This window comes from Alligator mississippiensis, chromosome 6 (genome assembly GCF_030867095.1).
Source record: "Alligator mississippiensis isolate rAllMis1 chromosome 6, rAllMis1, whole genome shotgun sequence".
NCBI lineage: Eukaryota > Metazoa > Chordata > Crocodylia > Alligatoridae > Alligator > Alligator mississippiensis.
The window spans coordinates 5,421,860-5,438,438 of record NC_081829.1 but is presented as its reverse complement, the minus strand read 5'-3'; the positions used below and the strand labels follow the sequence as shown (position 1 = coordinate 5,438,438).

General features: G+C 43.1%; 1 protein-coding gene across 3 annotated transcripts; it reads left to right on the top strand.

Moving 5' to 3' along the window:
• The first annotated feature begins 4,796 nt into the window (after nucleotides 1-4,796).
• LOC102560573 (zinc finger and BTB domain-containing protein 8A-like) lies at nucleotides 4,797-16,020 on the top strand. Of its 3 annotated transcripts, none has more exons than XM_059729565.1 (4): nucleotides 4,797-4,820; nucleotides 6,315-7,279; nucleotides 7,793-7,908; nucleotides 11,898-16,020. In XM_059729565.1, the coding sequence occupies exons 2-4, from the start codon at nucleotides 6,343-6,345 to the stop codon at nucleotides 12,228-12,230; spliced, it is 1,386 nt and encodes a 461-aa protein (XP_059585548.1). In that variant the 5' UTR covers nucleotides 4,797-4,820; nucleotides 6,315-6,342; the 3' UTR covers nucleotides 12,231-16,020. The 3 variants fall into 3 exon arrangements, with proteins under 3 accessions (XP_059585548.1, XP_059585549.1, XP_006274859.1); XM_059729566.1 differs by lacking the exon at nucleotides 4,797-4,820 and adding an exon at nucleotides 4,829-5,063 and having other exon boundaries at nucleotides 7,793-7,962; XM_006274797.4 differs by lacking the exon at nucleotides 4,797-4,820 and adding an exon at nucleotides 5,600-5,839 and having other exon boundaries at nucleotides 7,793-7,962.
• The last annotated feature ends 559 nt before the right edge of the window (nucleotides 16,021-16,579 follow it).

The window sequence follows — 16,579 nt, the reverse complement described above, 5'->3', positions numbered from 1 at the left end:
GTCATTCTTTATAGACCATTTGTGCTTGCAGTCTGCTCAGCCAATAATGTCTGTGTAGCCAATCTGCAAGGTTGTTCGTTAGTTCTGCTATATAGCGCAGTGACAGATACTTCACATTTGATGCACCACTCCCACAGCTGTATTGCTTCCTGACTTAGAGGAGATGATTTGGCTCCTCCTTGTCTGCTTATATAACACACAGCAGTAGCGTTCTGTCATCACCTGTATTGACTTGTCTTGGATTAAATGTAAGAATGCTAGGCATACTAGATGAACAGCTCTGAATTCCAAAATATGTGCACAGATGAGATTCTTCATCTGATTACAAACCCTGAGTTTAACTATTATCTCAGGGTGCTCCTCAGTTTTGACCACCAAAGTTAATAATGCGAAGAAGTGCAAATAAGACATTCTTGCAAGGATTTTTCCATCCGTGAAGAAAGCACACATCTAAAAATCCTCACTGGGATGGAGTTGGAGTGTAAATAAGCTTCAGCCAGCCTTGCACAGATCAAATCTTGCATGAGTAATGAATGTGCATGAAACCATACTCATAACTCTCAGCCATGTTCTTGCTGTGTGAGGGTTGTCCTGCAATGAGTTATAGCGTATGTCATGATCACAAATCTGTGTCAAGGTAGATATGCTATGATGGAATTCAGAAGAGTTCCTGTAAGATTTCTCGTGATGGACTCAACAGAGGTGTCTTTTTGTTTATTCTGAGCCCCACATTGGCAAACTGTTGGCAAATATAACAAAGAAACTTGTTGAGAAGCCATACCCAGAATCATCCTATCACTGAGGAAAGGTAAACTCCAGTGTCCTGTTGTGAAGGACACCACAACAACTGCTACATGTTTCACAAACACCTTTGGGACTGTTCATGAGTTTAATGGAAGAACTCTTTATCAAACATGTTTTGTATTGCCACTACAAAATCTCCTATGAACTTCTTGGACTGAAATCCATGATGTGGATGTGCATCTTGAAGTTCAAGAGGTGTGAACCAATTTTGTAAATCTGGGGAATGGATTACTCAGGATAGGGATGGCATTCCTAAACTTGTGGTGTCAACTGAATGTACTTTAATCTAAATCCAAAGCAGTTCTTCATCTTCTTTCTCTTTGAAGACTGAGGTAGAGAATGATGAAAGCTCTTTCTCCTGAATTATATGGCTGTGGGAAACAACAGAATGATAACTTCTTGTGGTAGGATCTTTGTGTGATGGGTCCCTGAAAAGGGATGGGGAAAGCAAATGTTTAGGGAAGAAGCAGATTGGAACTGAATAGAACAGTGAGTCCAGATGACATTGTTTCAATCTTCCAAAAATATGATAGTCTGAAAGGAATAAGAAACAAACAACAACAAAAAATCCATGGTGGTTGACCTGGAACAGCTCTTAACAGAACCATCTAACCTGATATCTGCTGGATGGCAATGGCTGCACAGTGGTGGTTCTGGCTGTTGCAGATAGCTACAGCCTTTGTGTTTCAGATGGCCTGGCATGCTCAATAGAAGATTATGAGGGTTGCCTTGATTGAGATCGACTATACCATTCTTTTCATCTGAGGAGGCTGCAAACCCAACAAGTTAAAATGTCATGAGATGTTAAGAATATGTAATGTGTCATAGATGACAATCCTCTCATATTCCACATGACATTCAAAATAATACTGAATATTTCCCCTGTAAAGGGGGAGCGCTATTTAACTCAGAAACAAAAATGAATCTCTCATTTTTATAGCAGCTACTGCCACAGAACATGCTAAAATGAGATTCTTGAAATGAACGGCCTCTCATTTTTGTAGTACTTTGTCCAGGAATGCCAAAACCTTATGTCACAGGAGGAGTCCTATTTGGAAAGAAGAACTTTTAATTGTCAAGATCCTCATTTGGAATCTGACTGTAGTTATTTACTCTCCTTCTTTGCAGTGAGAAATGGAGCTTTATTTAGTAGACTACAAGTGGAAAAGCAGGTACAGGGTGCACATAAAAGAATTAAAATGCTGAGAACTGGATTAGTATCTCCTCAAAGCAACAGATACAGTGGGTGTTGTTTCTTACAGTCTCTCTTTCTTACAAGAGAGAATTCTAAAACAATTTAGTTAACTGGCATTTCTTTTCTCTCTGGCAGAGAAATATATAATATCTGTAGAAGCTTATAATTCCCCCCCCCCACAACTTTCAGCAGAGATTCTAGTGTTCTCAGAAAACAACTTTAAAAAACTCCTGAACTGTTCTGTCATCATTTCAGAAGCATTTGTTTACAAAGATGCTACTACAATTTCTTTGGGTGACAATGACAATAATGCAGCAGGAGGAAGTCAAGTTTATGAAGACTGTGCTTCCTTACAGTGTGAACCTGTTGTTGAACAGTAGGAATGGGGGGTTGCTATCCTGCCTGAGATCTGGTAAACTCAAGTAAACAGTCAACCTTCCTCTGGAGGGTATAGAGGACATAGGCAGTTCTCAATATTAAGGGTTTCCTCGAGCGCAGTAGAGCCACAAGCATGGAGTACAGGCTAATGGTAGGTAGCCAAGGCAGGAAATAGCAATCTGAGTGTCATCCTCTATGGTTTCTCTGCATGTTTATAATAAACCTGAGGTCTAATATCCTTACTCAGTATGAAAGTGTGGGGATTATGAAGAACAGCCCTTTAAGCCAATTTAACAGGAGCCAATGGAGAAAGGAATGGAGAAATGTATTCCAAATCTTCAATAGTTAAGAAGCTGTTTTTACCTATGGAGGGATGCTACTTGTGCTACAACTCTGAACCCTGGCAAGTGTGATGACACTAAGTTCTCCTGTTCCTGTACAGTTTGGTGCTCAAGTGGTCAAACCCGAAGACAGAAACTCAGAGGGTTTTTATCCTGAATGATGTGGTACTGACACTGTAGGTGCATCTACGTGTGCAAAGAATGTAACATGATAAATTCTGGCACAGCATGCTGGAGAAAACTGCTCCTGGGCACAGCATCTGTATGTGTTCCAGGGTCTGCAGCACTTTGAGCTGTGGCAGAGCAACCCTTGGCTGGCAAGAGGCCCGGGGGGGAGGGGGTAGTCAGCTCTGGGCTCCAGGAGGTGGCAGTGTTGGGGATAGCTGGGGCACAAGGGTGCTAAAGAGTGGAGCTAGGTGGCAGGCAGCCCCCTGCACTTTAGCACCCTCATGCCCCAGCCAGCCCTTGTCACTGTCTACATGTACACTTCAGTGCATGTAATTACTCCACTGAAGGATAGGACTTCCCCCAACAATACCAGACTATGGCAGAGTTAATTCATTTACTGTGCCCTAATACCGGAGCATGTGTAGACTGTGACACTTTACTGCAGAGCTAATTAGTCGACTCCACAGTAAAGTGCATGTGTAGATGCACCCTGTAAAAGTACAGGCAGTCCTCGGACTTACAACACAATTGGTTCCTGAAAACGTTGCCTTTAGTTGAAACATTGTAACTTGGAACCAATTTTCCCATAGGAAACAATGTTACAAATTGGGGATTGGTTCCTGAACCAAGGCCTGATTCCCTATTTCACCAAAAATAACTCAGAATGTTGTACTCAATCAATTATAGATGAGTAATATAGCTACATTAATGTATTTCTAGTATAAATAGCAATCATATTGATTTGGAAGGACTTCTTTGAGGTGACTTTGCTGGACTTGTTGAAGGGCTCTTGGTTGGACTTTTTGAAGGGTTTTTGGCTGGAGTCTGCTCAGGAGTCTTGGCTGCAGGTTTTTCTGGAGTCTTGTCTGCTTTCTTAAAGGCGGTGTCCAAGGAAGTTTGGACAGATGTTCTCCAGGGAGATGGGTGGCAGAGCAAATTTGTTTGCTGGCGTGGCGTGGTGTCAGATCAAGCCTTGTAAAGTCGAAACTGAGGTCAGAAAGTTGAAACAGTGTCAATTTATAAATGTTGTAAGTGTGAAATGTTGTAACTTGACTGCCTGTAACTAAAGTCAGTACTAAGACATACTGCTTTAGGCTATCCAAAGGACTTTGAGCTACCTTTAGCAGAAACAGGAGGAGGGCTGTGCTTTCCTCCAAGGCTTTCTGAGGAAGTGACTACTTATTTGATCCCCTCTGGAAAAAGTAAAAAAGTATGCACAGATAATCATGCAAAGAATTGCAAGTTGTGCTTTGTTAAACAAAGAAACACCACATTCTGTGGACTCAGTATTCAGTAATTGTACATTTGTGCACTATGATCCTGCTTTCCCATAAAACATGAACCAAATTCTAGTTCTTTTACTCAAAGCTGGAGCTTTCATTTCATGTCCACGGAACTTCAAAATAATAGAGAAAAACTATTATTTTCTCATCTGTGTGTAAGGTATGGAAGTGGGATGGCATAACCATTGTTAGGTTACAGGTTGGGATGAAAAATAAGAAACTGAATATCCCTCGTCCTTGCAAGATACAGGCAGGATGATGGTTCCTCGGAGAACAAACTGCTGAGAAAAAAAATGGCGCATCAAAGCCCTATTAAGGGCCATGATGGGAACAGAAGTAGAACATGAGACAACAGAACTTAAACGGGAGAAGATGAGGGGGTTAGAAAGAAGACTCTGAGGCACTATGGCTTATTTAGGGAGAAAAAAGAATACGAAGAAAGACAGGAGTAGTAAATCCCATCTGAGGAACCTATGGACGGATGAAAGAAGGATCTGGGTCATTAAGGCCCCCGTTACACAAAAAGGTGTGGAAATAGGCATCTAGGGCGTCGCGTTCCCTCGTGGGGAGCATGTGGGCGTGGGAAGAGGAAAGCAGCCGGGCTGCGGGCGAGCTCCGGCGGAGGAAGCTGCTGGGCTGCGCCTGCAATCGGTGCGTTGCCCCTTTAATTGTGTCCCCAGCCCTCGGGCGTCTCTGTCCAACGCCCACGTCAGCAAATACCTTTTGTTTCTCTCCCGCTCGGGCTTCCGCGGCTTGGGGCTGCGGGACGGGCCGTGAAGGCGACGGCGAGCCCGAGCGGGGCCTGGGATCCGCACGCGCGTCCCGCTGCCCCCCCCGGCCGAGCGGCGACCGGCGAGCCAGCGAGCGAGCGGCGCAGCCCGCCGAAGCCGAGCGGTGAGTGGCGGCTCCGCAGCCCGCCGCCAGGCCGGACTGGGCGCGGGGCTGGCGCGGCGCTGGGGCGGCCCCGGGGCGCCAGGGGCTGGCGGCGGGGCTGGGCGCTGCCCGCCGACGCCCCGAGCCGGCGCTGCGCGGAGACGAGCATCAGCCCAGCCCGAGCGGCGCGGAGCGGAGCGGAGCGGACGGGAGCGGAGCGGGCGCCATTTGCAGCCCCGGGCGCGGCTGCAAGGAGCCGGGAGGAGGCAACAAAGGGCTGAGCGGAGCGGGTCCGGGCGGCGGGAGGGAGCGAGCGAGCGAGCGAGGGAAGGAGGGAGGCGGGCCGGGCCGGGCTGGGCTGCGCGGGGCACTGGGGAGCCGCACAATGGGGCCCCGCGCTGCAGCCTGGGGCGGGCGGGCGCTGCCGGGCTCGTGTCCCGAGGCGCCCGGGGGCCGCCCTGCAGCCCGTGTCGGGCTCCGTGCCCGGCGATGGCGATGGCGGGCGGGGGCGGAGGCGATGGCGGGAGGGCGGGCGGGCGGCGCGGGGGCTGCGGCTGGGAGCGAGCGGCTGCTCGGCGCTGTCGGCGGGCGTGTCTAGCGCCGTCGGGCGTCCCTGGCTCCCGGGGCTGCAGGGCCGCTCCGGACTGGGCGTGCGGGTGAGTGACGGCGGCCTCCGCCAATGGCGCGGGGAGGGGGCGGCCCCGCTGCCGCTCGGGCTCCTGCCGCTGTCTCCTTCCCTGGTCGCTCCTCGGTCCCTCTGAAGATGTGTGCGCCCATGGCTGGACCAAGGCAGCCAGGTAACGTTAGCTCGCAACACAGGCTCTTGCTCCATGGTGTCCATAACTGCTGCGGGCCTGGTTCCTCCTCCGTGCTGAGTTTCAAGGGCGGTGTAGAGTCGGCACCGAGTCCTTTGGGCTTTTAGACAGGGACTGGGCGGTGTTGTGGTAGCAGGGAGGGGGCCCTGATGGTGCAGCACACACGTGCTGGGGGGCGACATCTTTTATTGGATAACTGTGTGGTTAGTATAGACACGGGAGAGCTTTCTGCAGTACCTTAAGTTGGGCTAAGATGTAGTATTTACTGACATGTTTCTTCCTCTTCTACCGCTACACTGTTGCAAGTTGTCTCTTCCTTTCAAAACAGATGGTATATGCTGTGTCCCATGTATATTTTTTTTTTAAAGGACCTTAGTTTTTGAACCTGGGTTTAGCAGCTTTTGTTTCCGTCTACAACAGTGTCCAAGTCAAGATTGTTGTTGTTCTCTGTTTTTAGAGCCGCACTTCCCATTTATCGCTTTGGGATGGAGATTTCTTCCCACCAGTTTCATCTCCTGGAGCAACTCAATGAGCAACGCAGGCAAGACCTGTTCTGCGACTGCAATATCCTGGTTGAGGGGAAGGTTTTCAAAGCACATCGAAATGTGCTGTTTGCCAGTAGCGGCTATTTCAAGATGCTCCTTTCCCAGAGCTCAAAGGAGACTAGTCAGCCAACAACTGCTACCTTCCAGGCATTTTCTCCTGACACTTTTACCGTTATTCTAGATTTTGTTTATTCAGGCAAACTGTCTCTCACTGGTCAAAATGTCATTGAAGTCATGTCAGCTGCCAGCTATCTTCAGATGACTGATGTTATTAGTGTTTGTAAGACATTCATTAAGTCATCATTGGACATCAGTGAGAAAGAGAAGGATCGCTATTTCAGCCTGTCAGACAAAGATGTAAATTCAAATGGTGTGGAGCGCTCCTGCTTGTATGGTGCTGGCTGGAGGGCGGAAAGCAGCCCCCCTCATTCTCACCTAAGTCCAGAGCAAGGGTCTTGTATGATGGGTGGAAATACATGGAGCAGTTTCACCTACTATCCATCTTCTCGAAGTACACAGCAGCAACTGGCCAAACATGACCAAAGGCAGGATTCCATTAAAAAGCCCAGACACCTAGGACTGCAACAGTCTTCTGACATTCCCCACTATAAATCGAGTAAGCTCGAAGACCGAGCTTCAGAGCCTACAAGCCACATGTCTCCATCTGAAGAGCAAGTTCAAATTGAAGCAGAAGTTGAATCTCCCCATGTTGGGTACCAGTATGGTCAAGGATCTGATGTGCTGCCAAGGAGTTTAGCTGTGTCGCAGCAAGAGCATGAATCGCCCCGTTCTTCTAGCAAGTCAAAGTCTTCAAAAGCAGACGAGCAATATGCCAACATACCCTCAATTTTAGGTGTAATGGGAGGCTGGGCTGATGGTACGAATTAGCTATTTGTATCTCTCTCTTCTATTTCTACCAAAGTTTCAATGGAGAATTGATATAATACTCTGAACTAATGACTGGAAAATATGCCTAACTTTATATTTTTTATTATTTTTTTTTTTTAGGGATGGATAGATAGATAGATAGATAGATAGATAGATAGATTTCTATCTATTCAAAATACAGTAAGCTTCATCTTGGCAGTTCAGTCAATATTTTCAATTTTGAATCTTAGCAGTTTCAGCATAGGTGATGATCAGTTGCTTTTTCTTTTACTGAGCTCCTTTTAATTTAATGTGCAAGGACTCTGACATTCTGTGAAAGTGAAAAGATAGGCGATACTATTTCTTCTAAAGAAAAATGACTTGTAGCTCTGCTGGCTTTTTTGTTTTTCTTAATTTGCATAACTGTTACAGTAGAAATGTGTTTCTTTCTAGAATTGGTCACAATATTGTATATATGACTCTTTCAGATATATAAAATACTTTTTTTTTTTTTTTACAACAGATGACCTGCCCAGGATGAGATTCAAATGTCCATTCTGCACCCACGTGGTGAAGCGAAAAGCAGACCTAAAGCGGCATCTTCGTTGCCATACTGGAGAACGACCTTATCCATGTGAGGCATGTGGAAAAAGATTTAGCAGACTAGATCACCTAAGTAGCCATTTTCGAACAGTATGTATTTTAGACAATGAGTGCGTGATTTAATTTAATGTGTATATATCTGTATGTGTTAAAATAATTTAATTTGGTATGGGTGCCTGGTATTTTAAGTTTAGTCTGCTTTGTATGAATAGGGAGAAATTTCTTACTAGGAAGGTGGTGAAGCACTGGAACAGGTTACCCAGAGAGGTGGTGGGCTCTCCATCCTGGGAGGTTTTTAAGACCAATGTAGACAAAGTCTTGGCTGGGATGATCTAGTTGGGGCTGGTCCTGTTCTGAGCAGGGGATTGGACTAGATGTGACCTCCTGGGGTCCCTTCCAACCCTCATTTTCTATGATTCTGTGAATATACCAGTTTTCTTAAAGTTTACATGGAATAGTATTCTAAGTGGTTTAAAGATAAGGCAACTTGAAATGTAATACTTTTGAAAAGGAGTGAGTTCCACCCTTGTTTAAAGGATGCAGAAAGTCCAATATAGTATTTCAGATCTGGTATAAAGAACTTGTTGGCCCCTTTGTAGATGAGTGAATGTCCCTCAAATGAGTTAAAAATAATTTCTGGAACTTCTCTGGTGTCTACCAGTTTGCTGTGTCTTAAAAATCACTTTTTCCTCTTTCCTGCCACTGTGTGAAAGATCCATGCAAATAAGGAAACAAACTGACTAAACAATCTGACTGTACACAAAATACTGCCAGTGCATAAAGTAAAAGAAAAAATTAATATTTTTTCCATGTGTCAGTAGGTGGACTTGCAAGCAAGTTTAAGTTTTAATTTTGTCTAATTTTTAATACTTGTTTTAAAGAACAATTTCAGGAAGGAGGTAAAATAGATGGGAGTGGGGAGATGAGCAGGAGCACTGGAGAATGGAGAAGAGGTATGCCAACAGAGAAGTAGGAGAGGGTGGCTGGAGGATATAAAGCAGCTGCAGTTATGCCATGTGGCAGAGTGAAGGAGCCGCAGCTGCATGTGGTGACTTGTGAGCAAAATACAGATGGAGAAGCAAAGTGAGAGAAATAGCTATTAAAAAAATAGACTAGACAAGTAAGATTTTTCAGAGTGATACAGCATAGTGGAATCTATAATCTCTGGAAAATTTTACATTAGTTCTGACCTATAGTTTAAATGTTGTGTCATAATCAGAATTAACGCCATATATTTGTTTACTTGTTATGGTAGCTTTGTAGGCCTTTCTTGGGGCCTTATTTTTCATTTAGCAATTGTAACAACAGTATATTGAAAAGGCTTCAACAGTGTACAAAAACTTAGACTCTTAAAACTTTTCCATAGCTATCTGCTTATGTGCACATAAATACATAGGCCATTGGCAAATCGTAATAGTAGCACTGAAGACTAGGAAGAATGACCAGTTGCCCCCACTTCCACTCCCCCAGATTATCACTATGGTGTAAATGAGAGCAGTGATTCTCAACCAGGGTTCAGTGAGAACCTTTTAAGGGCGCCAAATTATATTAGTGTTATTAGGTATGCAAACACCCATGTGATTCATGAGATAACTGCAATAGGGTTTTTTTTTTTTAGTTCTTTGCAACAGAAAATTGCACTTTAAGGTGGATCCACAACTGGTTGGATCACTGTGTTCAACAAGTAGTCATCAATGACTCAATGTCTATTTGGAAAGAAGTATCAAGGTGGGTTTCCCAGGGGCTTGTCTTGGGAATTGTTCAACATCTTCACTAATGATCTGGACAGTGTCACTGAGTGCACTTTAGCAAATTTGCAGATAACATCAAGTTGTATGGATTTGCAGGTACTCTGGAAGGTAAGGGCAGGATTCAGAATGACCTGGATAAACTGAAGAAATGGTTTCTTCAGTCCTGCACTTGGAATGGAATAATTACATAAACAGATACAGACTGTGGAAAGATGGGCTAGGCTGCTGTATTGTAGACAAAGTCCTGGGGGTTACAAAGGACCATAAGCTGAATATAAGTGAACAGTGTGCTGTTGTTGCACACAAACCAAACAAACCAACCTGAAAAAACCCAGCCAACAGCATACTGGGTTGTATTCAAAGGAGTGTCTCTTGCAGATCAAGAGAAGTGATTCTTTCACTCTATTTGGTACTAGTCAGGCCTCACCTGGAGTCCTGTGTCCAGTTTTGGGCACAACACTTCAAGAAAGAAATTAACATAATAGAAGAGTCTAGTGCAGAGTAAAAAAATATATTAGAGGCCTGGGAAACATGACTTATGAGGAAAGACTGAAAGAACTATGATTATTTAGTCTGGAGAAAAGAAGACTGAGGGGGAATTTGATAGCAGGCTTTACATACCCAAAGAGCAACTATAAGGGGATAGAAATTAGTTTTTCTGTCCTCTGCAGCCACAGAGGACTAGAAGTAATGGCTTCAAACTGCAGCAGAGGAAATTTGAGTTGGAGATTAGGAAGACCTTTCTCATTCTGAGGGTGGTCAAACATTGGAACAGGCTGTCTAGAGGGATCTCCATACCTGGACATTTTCAAGAGGTTAGACACTTGACTGGGATCATTTAGTCACAGATGATCCTACCTCAAGCAACAGGCTGGACTAGATGATCTCGTGAAGTCCCTTCCAGCCCTACTTTCTATGATCCTAATGTTTTTCTATACCAGGGGTTTTCAACCTTTTTTAATAAGTGTAGCCCTGGCGGCCAGACATGGAGCAAGGGGAGGGGAGTGGTTGCAGCATGGGGTGGTGAGTGGTGGTGTCCACTGCCACCACATACAAACTTCCCCCCGGCCCCCCACCTGGCATCTGGCTGGCTGGGCAGTACCTGTGCAGCCTGCAGAGGGGCACTGCTGCCCTCATCCCCCCCACCTCAGCCCTGCTCCTGGGAGGCATAGGTGTAGGGTGGTGGGTAGCGGTGCTCTGGTGTGCCCCGAGTTGACAACCCCTGTTCTATACTAAAAAATTGAGTGAAAGCTAAGAGCTAGCATTTTTTGATGGCTGTTATGAGTCTAACCAGGCTGCCAGGAATCTAAAAGGATTGAGAATTGTTGGCCTGCCTCATTTCAGACCTAAAATTAATGGTCTTCCACACAGACTTGGCATCTTCATATTTATAATATGGAAAATATATATCAGCAAAAGAATGCTGAAAGTCAAATTATAGTTATGGATGTTTAAAGAATCAATCCTGTATCCTTTATAAGTTTCTTCCAGGGATAATTTTTGGTCAACCTGGGTTTTCATCACACTTTGGTTATATCAACAGGGATGGGAAATGTTGACCTTAAAGTGAACCCTAAGCCCAGACTTAGTGGGTGTGTCTACACATGCATTAATGTGCTGTAGTTACTGCACATTAAGTTTTGTACCTGTAATAATAGGCACTGTCTCAAGGTGCAGTAACTCACACTTCTGCGCAGTAGTGCCGGCACGTGTCTTTTAAGTGATGCTAATGCACAGTAGATTAATTTTACTGCACATTAGTGCAAAAGCACAGCTTTTGCTATGGCGCTAATATGTAGTAAAATTAGTCTACTGCACATTTAGCATCTTAAGTAGATGTGCCCACTGACTATCTAAATCTTTTCACTTGACCCCTCATGGCAGTCTAGATATGTAGGAGAGTCACTAGAAGGGCAGAAAATGTTTATGTTACGTTGATTCTTTAATATTAAGTTTAATTTCCAAATCAGGCATATTCCTCAAAGACAATATTCAAAATATCAAAAGATAGAACTTAATTCCTTCTTGGCTTACAGTTTATGAAGAAGCTTTCAAAAGGCAAATGTTCTGTAGTGTTGATTTTTAAGTCATGGCACAGGTGCTTTAGCTGTGCTGTGAAACCTCTTTTCTGATTATTTAGAAATTAAATCAGCATGGCATAATATTTTATTTATAAATTTGAATCCAAAAGTATAAAATACAAAGCACAACTTGTCTGATTATCCATCTTTTTTTTGGGAAAACATCAGCTTTTATTCATTTCAATCTTCACAGATTCATCAGGCATGCAAGCCAATCTGCAGAAAGTGTAAACGCCATGTGACTGAGCTGACGGGACAAGTGGTCCAAGAGGGAACAAGACGTTACAGACTGTGTAATGAGTGTCTAGCAGAAGCTGGCATAGACAGCATCCGCATTGACTTGGAGGCTGAACCATCACTAGAATTTCCACAAGAAGGGGATAAGGATTCCAGGTGGCACTATGGTGAAGACAACAGATCTGATGTGGAGATTGTGGAGGATGGGTCCACTGACTTGGTCATTCAACAGGTTGATGACAGTGAGGATGAACCAGAAGAAAAGGAAGTCAAGCCAAATATTAGGTAGTTATGAGTGAAACGAAGAGTAAGTCTCTTCACATTGAATTCCTGTGTCTTGACCATAAGCACCCAACCAGCCAGTCTTTAACATCCAAAAATCTGTTGGCTTGTTATGAACTCATCCTAATTGCATGCAGCTATGGACATGCCATTGAGTCCATTCTGAATTTTGTTATTCAAAGTACCAATATTTTGCTTCATGAGAGAGAATACATCCCAAGATGGAATAATGGATGAGCAAAGGAACTGAACTACTACACTGATAGTTTTTTTATAATAGGCAATGAGTCCTTTCATCAATGGTTGGGTGGGAGGTGGGAGGGTTTAAATAATTTAAAATAAATCTCAGAAAATTATTGTAAATTACCCAAATTTTAAAACATTTAGAGGTTTGGGTTTTTTTATATGCCATGTCACCTGGTGACAACAAAGTGTAAAAGAGGTAACTTGGTGTAGCATATAAACAACACCCTTTTTCAGAATCCCGAAATGAGGATAATCTTCCATGCATTTTAATTAAGTCTTCATATTGAGTTTAGAGGAGCCAGGTAGAGCATTCAGTAATAATGTATATAAAATGTTTTGGATGCTATAGCACAAACATCTGGAAAAGCACTTTCTTGTTAATTTTATTCTAATAAGGAAAAACTTTAGCAGACCATTCATTCAGGAAAGCTTTCTTTACTAGAAAATAAACACATGAACAATATTCCTATTCAGTGCACCACAAATCAAGTAATTGCTGAGACATATCATTCCATAATAATACTAAATGTTTTATTCACTCTGGAAAGTGGGAATACTGTTTCTTCTATCAAACATTTCTGATCTTTTGCTAACCATAAAAAAAAATAATTTGTACTTCTTAAAATGCCAAGCCAATGTGACTACCAATTGTTATGTACAGAACAGATACAGCACTACCGATGGCATTCAAACTTCCCAGGAACTCTGAAGGAAACACCTTCTGGGATAAAATGGTATTTCAGCCCTCATTCTAGTTTCTTTCTTTCTCCTCTTTCAATTACTGGCAGTGGTGGCACAACCAAATAGCTTGTATGCCTAGTAATTAGCAACTGAACTGATACCAACTAACTGTTTCTGTATTGAATATTTTTATCTGTATTTACCTATACTCAGTTTGAACTGATAAGTTTTAAGGAAAAGACCTCATCATGTTACATGTTTCCAAAGCTATTATGCCACCAAGGAGCCCCTTTTATTCTCTTTCTAAACTTTCTCAGTTTGCATTATGTATCAGCATGCACCAAAAACCATGAACATCATTTAGAATAGAAAGGATGACTAGAGCCAACAAGATAGTAGTGTTCCTTTAAGACAAAACAAGCCCCTTGCTGATAAAGTGCATTTTTAGTTGACCAGTACAGAAAACGAGAAGCTAGTCCACATTGCTAGTGTACTTTTATCTAATCTGATCCAAACAGAAATAACTTTGAGCTGGGTACTTTTAAGAAAATAGGATGTGATTACTAAAGTTTTCATTCTGCCCTTGTTGAAATCAGTCAACTTGTTATTAACTTCAGTGGGTACAAAGTTCAACCGTATTCCTCCCCACTGGTCTTGTTCATTTGTTTTTTCCCCGTTAGTACGTTTCAGGATTTTATCCCTTGGAACCACATGCACAAGCATGCTTGGCTGCAATCTGTATTAATTAATGCACATTTCCAGATAGGTGCCCATTTATAGTCCAAAACTGGTTTGCAAATTCCACTTATGTATATTTGCACGTTTTATTTTGTATCAGAATTACCTGAAAGAGTGGCATTTTCTTTCACAGATGCCAATCCCTAGCCACAGCATCTGTTAAGAAAACCCAAATGCTACCTTACTGGAGATCACCTCCTTGGTAAATAAGCTCACCCTGCTGGCAGGGGCTGAATACAGTTCAATAGCATCATAGGGTCCACAATTTTTAAGACTGGCAGCCAGGCTACTGCTGGGACCAATCTCTTCTGCAGCACCCAGCTCTCTCTGCTCTGTGCTGAGGGCAGCTTTTATGCTTCCCCCCACCCTTGCAGCCTCCACATATCCTATCAACTCAGTGCTGCTGATTTTCTTGTCAATAGCGATGGGGAGAAGCAAATTCAGTGGTAAGGGTAAGCAAAGGTTGCTGTAGTGGAGCAAGAGAATAACCCTTTTTACAGAGAAGGGACGGCTGGGGCCACTGCCTGCTACATGCTGTGTAGAGGATTGCCTGCACATGGCAGAGGAATGCATGGTGCAGGGCAGAGAATGTGCTCGTGCCATTTCATGTTGCAGATTTCCACTTGCCATGTGCCAGCTCTGGCCCACAGGCCACAGATTGCCTATCCCTCTTTAGGGAGTTCTTCTTCCTCTCCTCTTCGTTTGCCTTAAAACAGTGTTAACTGCCTTTAGAGTAGTGTTTCCCAATCCTTGGGTCATGACCTAAAAGTGGATTGCAAGAATATATGAAAGGGTTGTGAACGAACTTTAAAAATGGATTATCCTTTAAAGGAGAAAAATGTGGGAAAACGGTGGCTTTCCCTTGCAGACTGGCAGAGTTCCAGCCTGCATGGAGATGCTTGGGGCCCTCTATGCTCCACACACGCACCCTGTCCCATGCATTGGGGAGATGGGGCCTGGGGTTGGAGGGCAGCAGATCAGGACAGGCATTTTACAAGTGGGTTCCGGTACAAAAAAGGTTGAGAACCACTGTTCTAGTACACATCTCATCCATTTTTCTTTAGATAGCAGGATGAGATAGCCTGAGGTCGGCTCTAAAAGGAGAAGAAAGACAAAGAACCTTTCCAGTCAATACTTCCTTTTGTTATTGCCTATAAGTATGTTTTACGTCTCTCTTCATCAGCAGCCCATACAGCGAGCTTAACCGAACATCTTGCACAAAAGTCACTTGAAACTTTTTACCTTAACCAATCCCCCCTAATGGTTGAGAGAGGGAGGAAGCCCAGCAGAGGCCTTCTGTTGCTGTTAAACACTCATAACTCACTACGGTTAGAAACATTCAAAATGTTCCATGAACAACTTTAACTAACTTTATATATGTTCCTTTTTTCTATTTTAAAGACGTGCCAAAGGCTTCTACAGATGGCAAACTACTTGAGGCACTGTTTGCTGAGACCTAATTTAGCATACATTTTGCTCCCTATCTGTAAACTAGCAGTTTGCACTCAGCAGTCTGTAGCAGTGCCCATTGCCACAGAATACCGTTGGGGAAGAGAGCTTTAGGACTCGCAGCGGATTTTGGGCTACATTTGCTGAGGCTACAATCTATGGTAGACATTGCCTACTGTACAGATACGTACAGAATGGGTTTTGGCTTTGAGAGTCTCGATCAAATAGAATATAGGAACATAGGACTACAAGGGCCCCCCCCCATGCCATTGAGTCCAATGATATGATTAAAAGGACTATGTTCAAGAGTATCAGGACCAGATGCTTCAGAAAAAGATGAAACATTTCTGTAGTGGACAATTATGTAATAACTTGTTCAGATAGAGAACATTTATTTCTACATGCAGAAAACTAGTTGCTGGCTGCACCCTCACAGACTATGGTTTCTATAGCTTTATATGTTTTTATGTTAGCTAATGTAATTAGATTTTATTTTAGCTATTTTATATCATATTAAGCCTTGGAGCTCTAACTCCTGGCAATGAGTTCTACAGGTCAATTATGTTTTGTATTTAAAAAACTATCAATTTTATATTTGTTGCCTCTATTTTCATTTGTTGTTTTCATATTTTTGTGTTGTAAGACAGCATAAATGGAAGTGCCAGATAATCATTTATTATTTACATACTTCTTTATGTCCATTCTTTGTTTCTTTTCTTAATTGTAATGGTCCTAATTGTTTATTTTTTTCCTTGCCTGAAAGCTATTCTGTGCCTTTCCCACCTAGTATGGAAAGAAAAAGATTAACATCACACATCATTCTTTTCAGGAAGAAAACCATAGTCGTGGCAGATTGAACTTTAATGTAAATTGATATTCTGCCAATTTTACAGGATTGTTCCTTTCAGAGGTAACTTAGTTGATTGAAATGCTTTCTCCTGGGGACTCTGCCAGACCATGAATAAGGCTTTTCCTCAAAGCACCTAGAGAAAGTTGTTTACCATGGCTGCATTGTCTTCTGCTAACTCACGGATCCACCCGGATTAGGTTTCTGTCCTCTTCATCAAAGCCCTCAGTGGTCTTTTCTTGATCAAGTGCCCATGCCTTTATTCTGATTTTCCTTCACCTTTTCCATTTCTTTCTAATGTTGTTAATTGCTTCCTTCTAATGGAGATTTTATTCTTCACTGGCTCTCATATCATCTTCTCCTAGTTTTCCTCCTACCTTTCTGAATGATCTTTC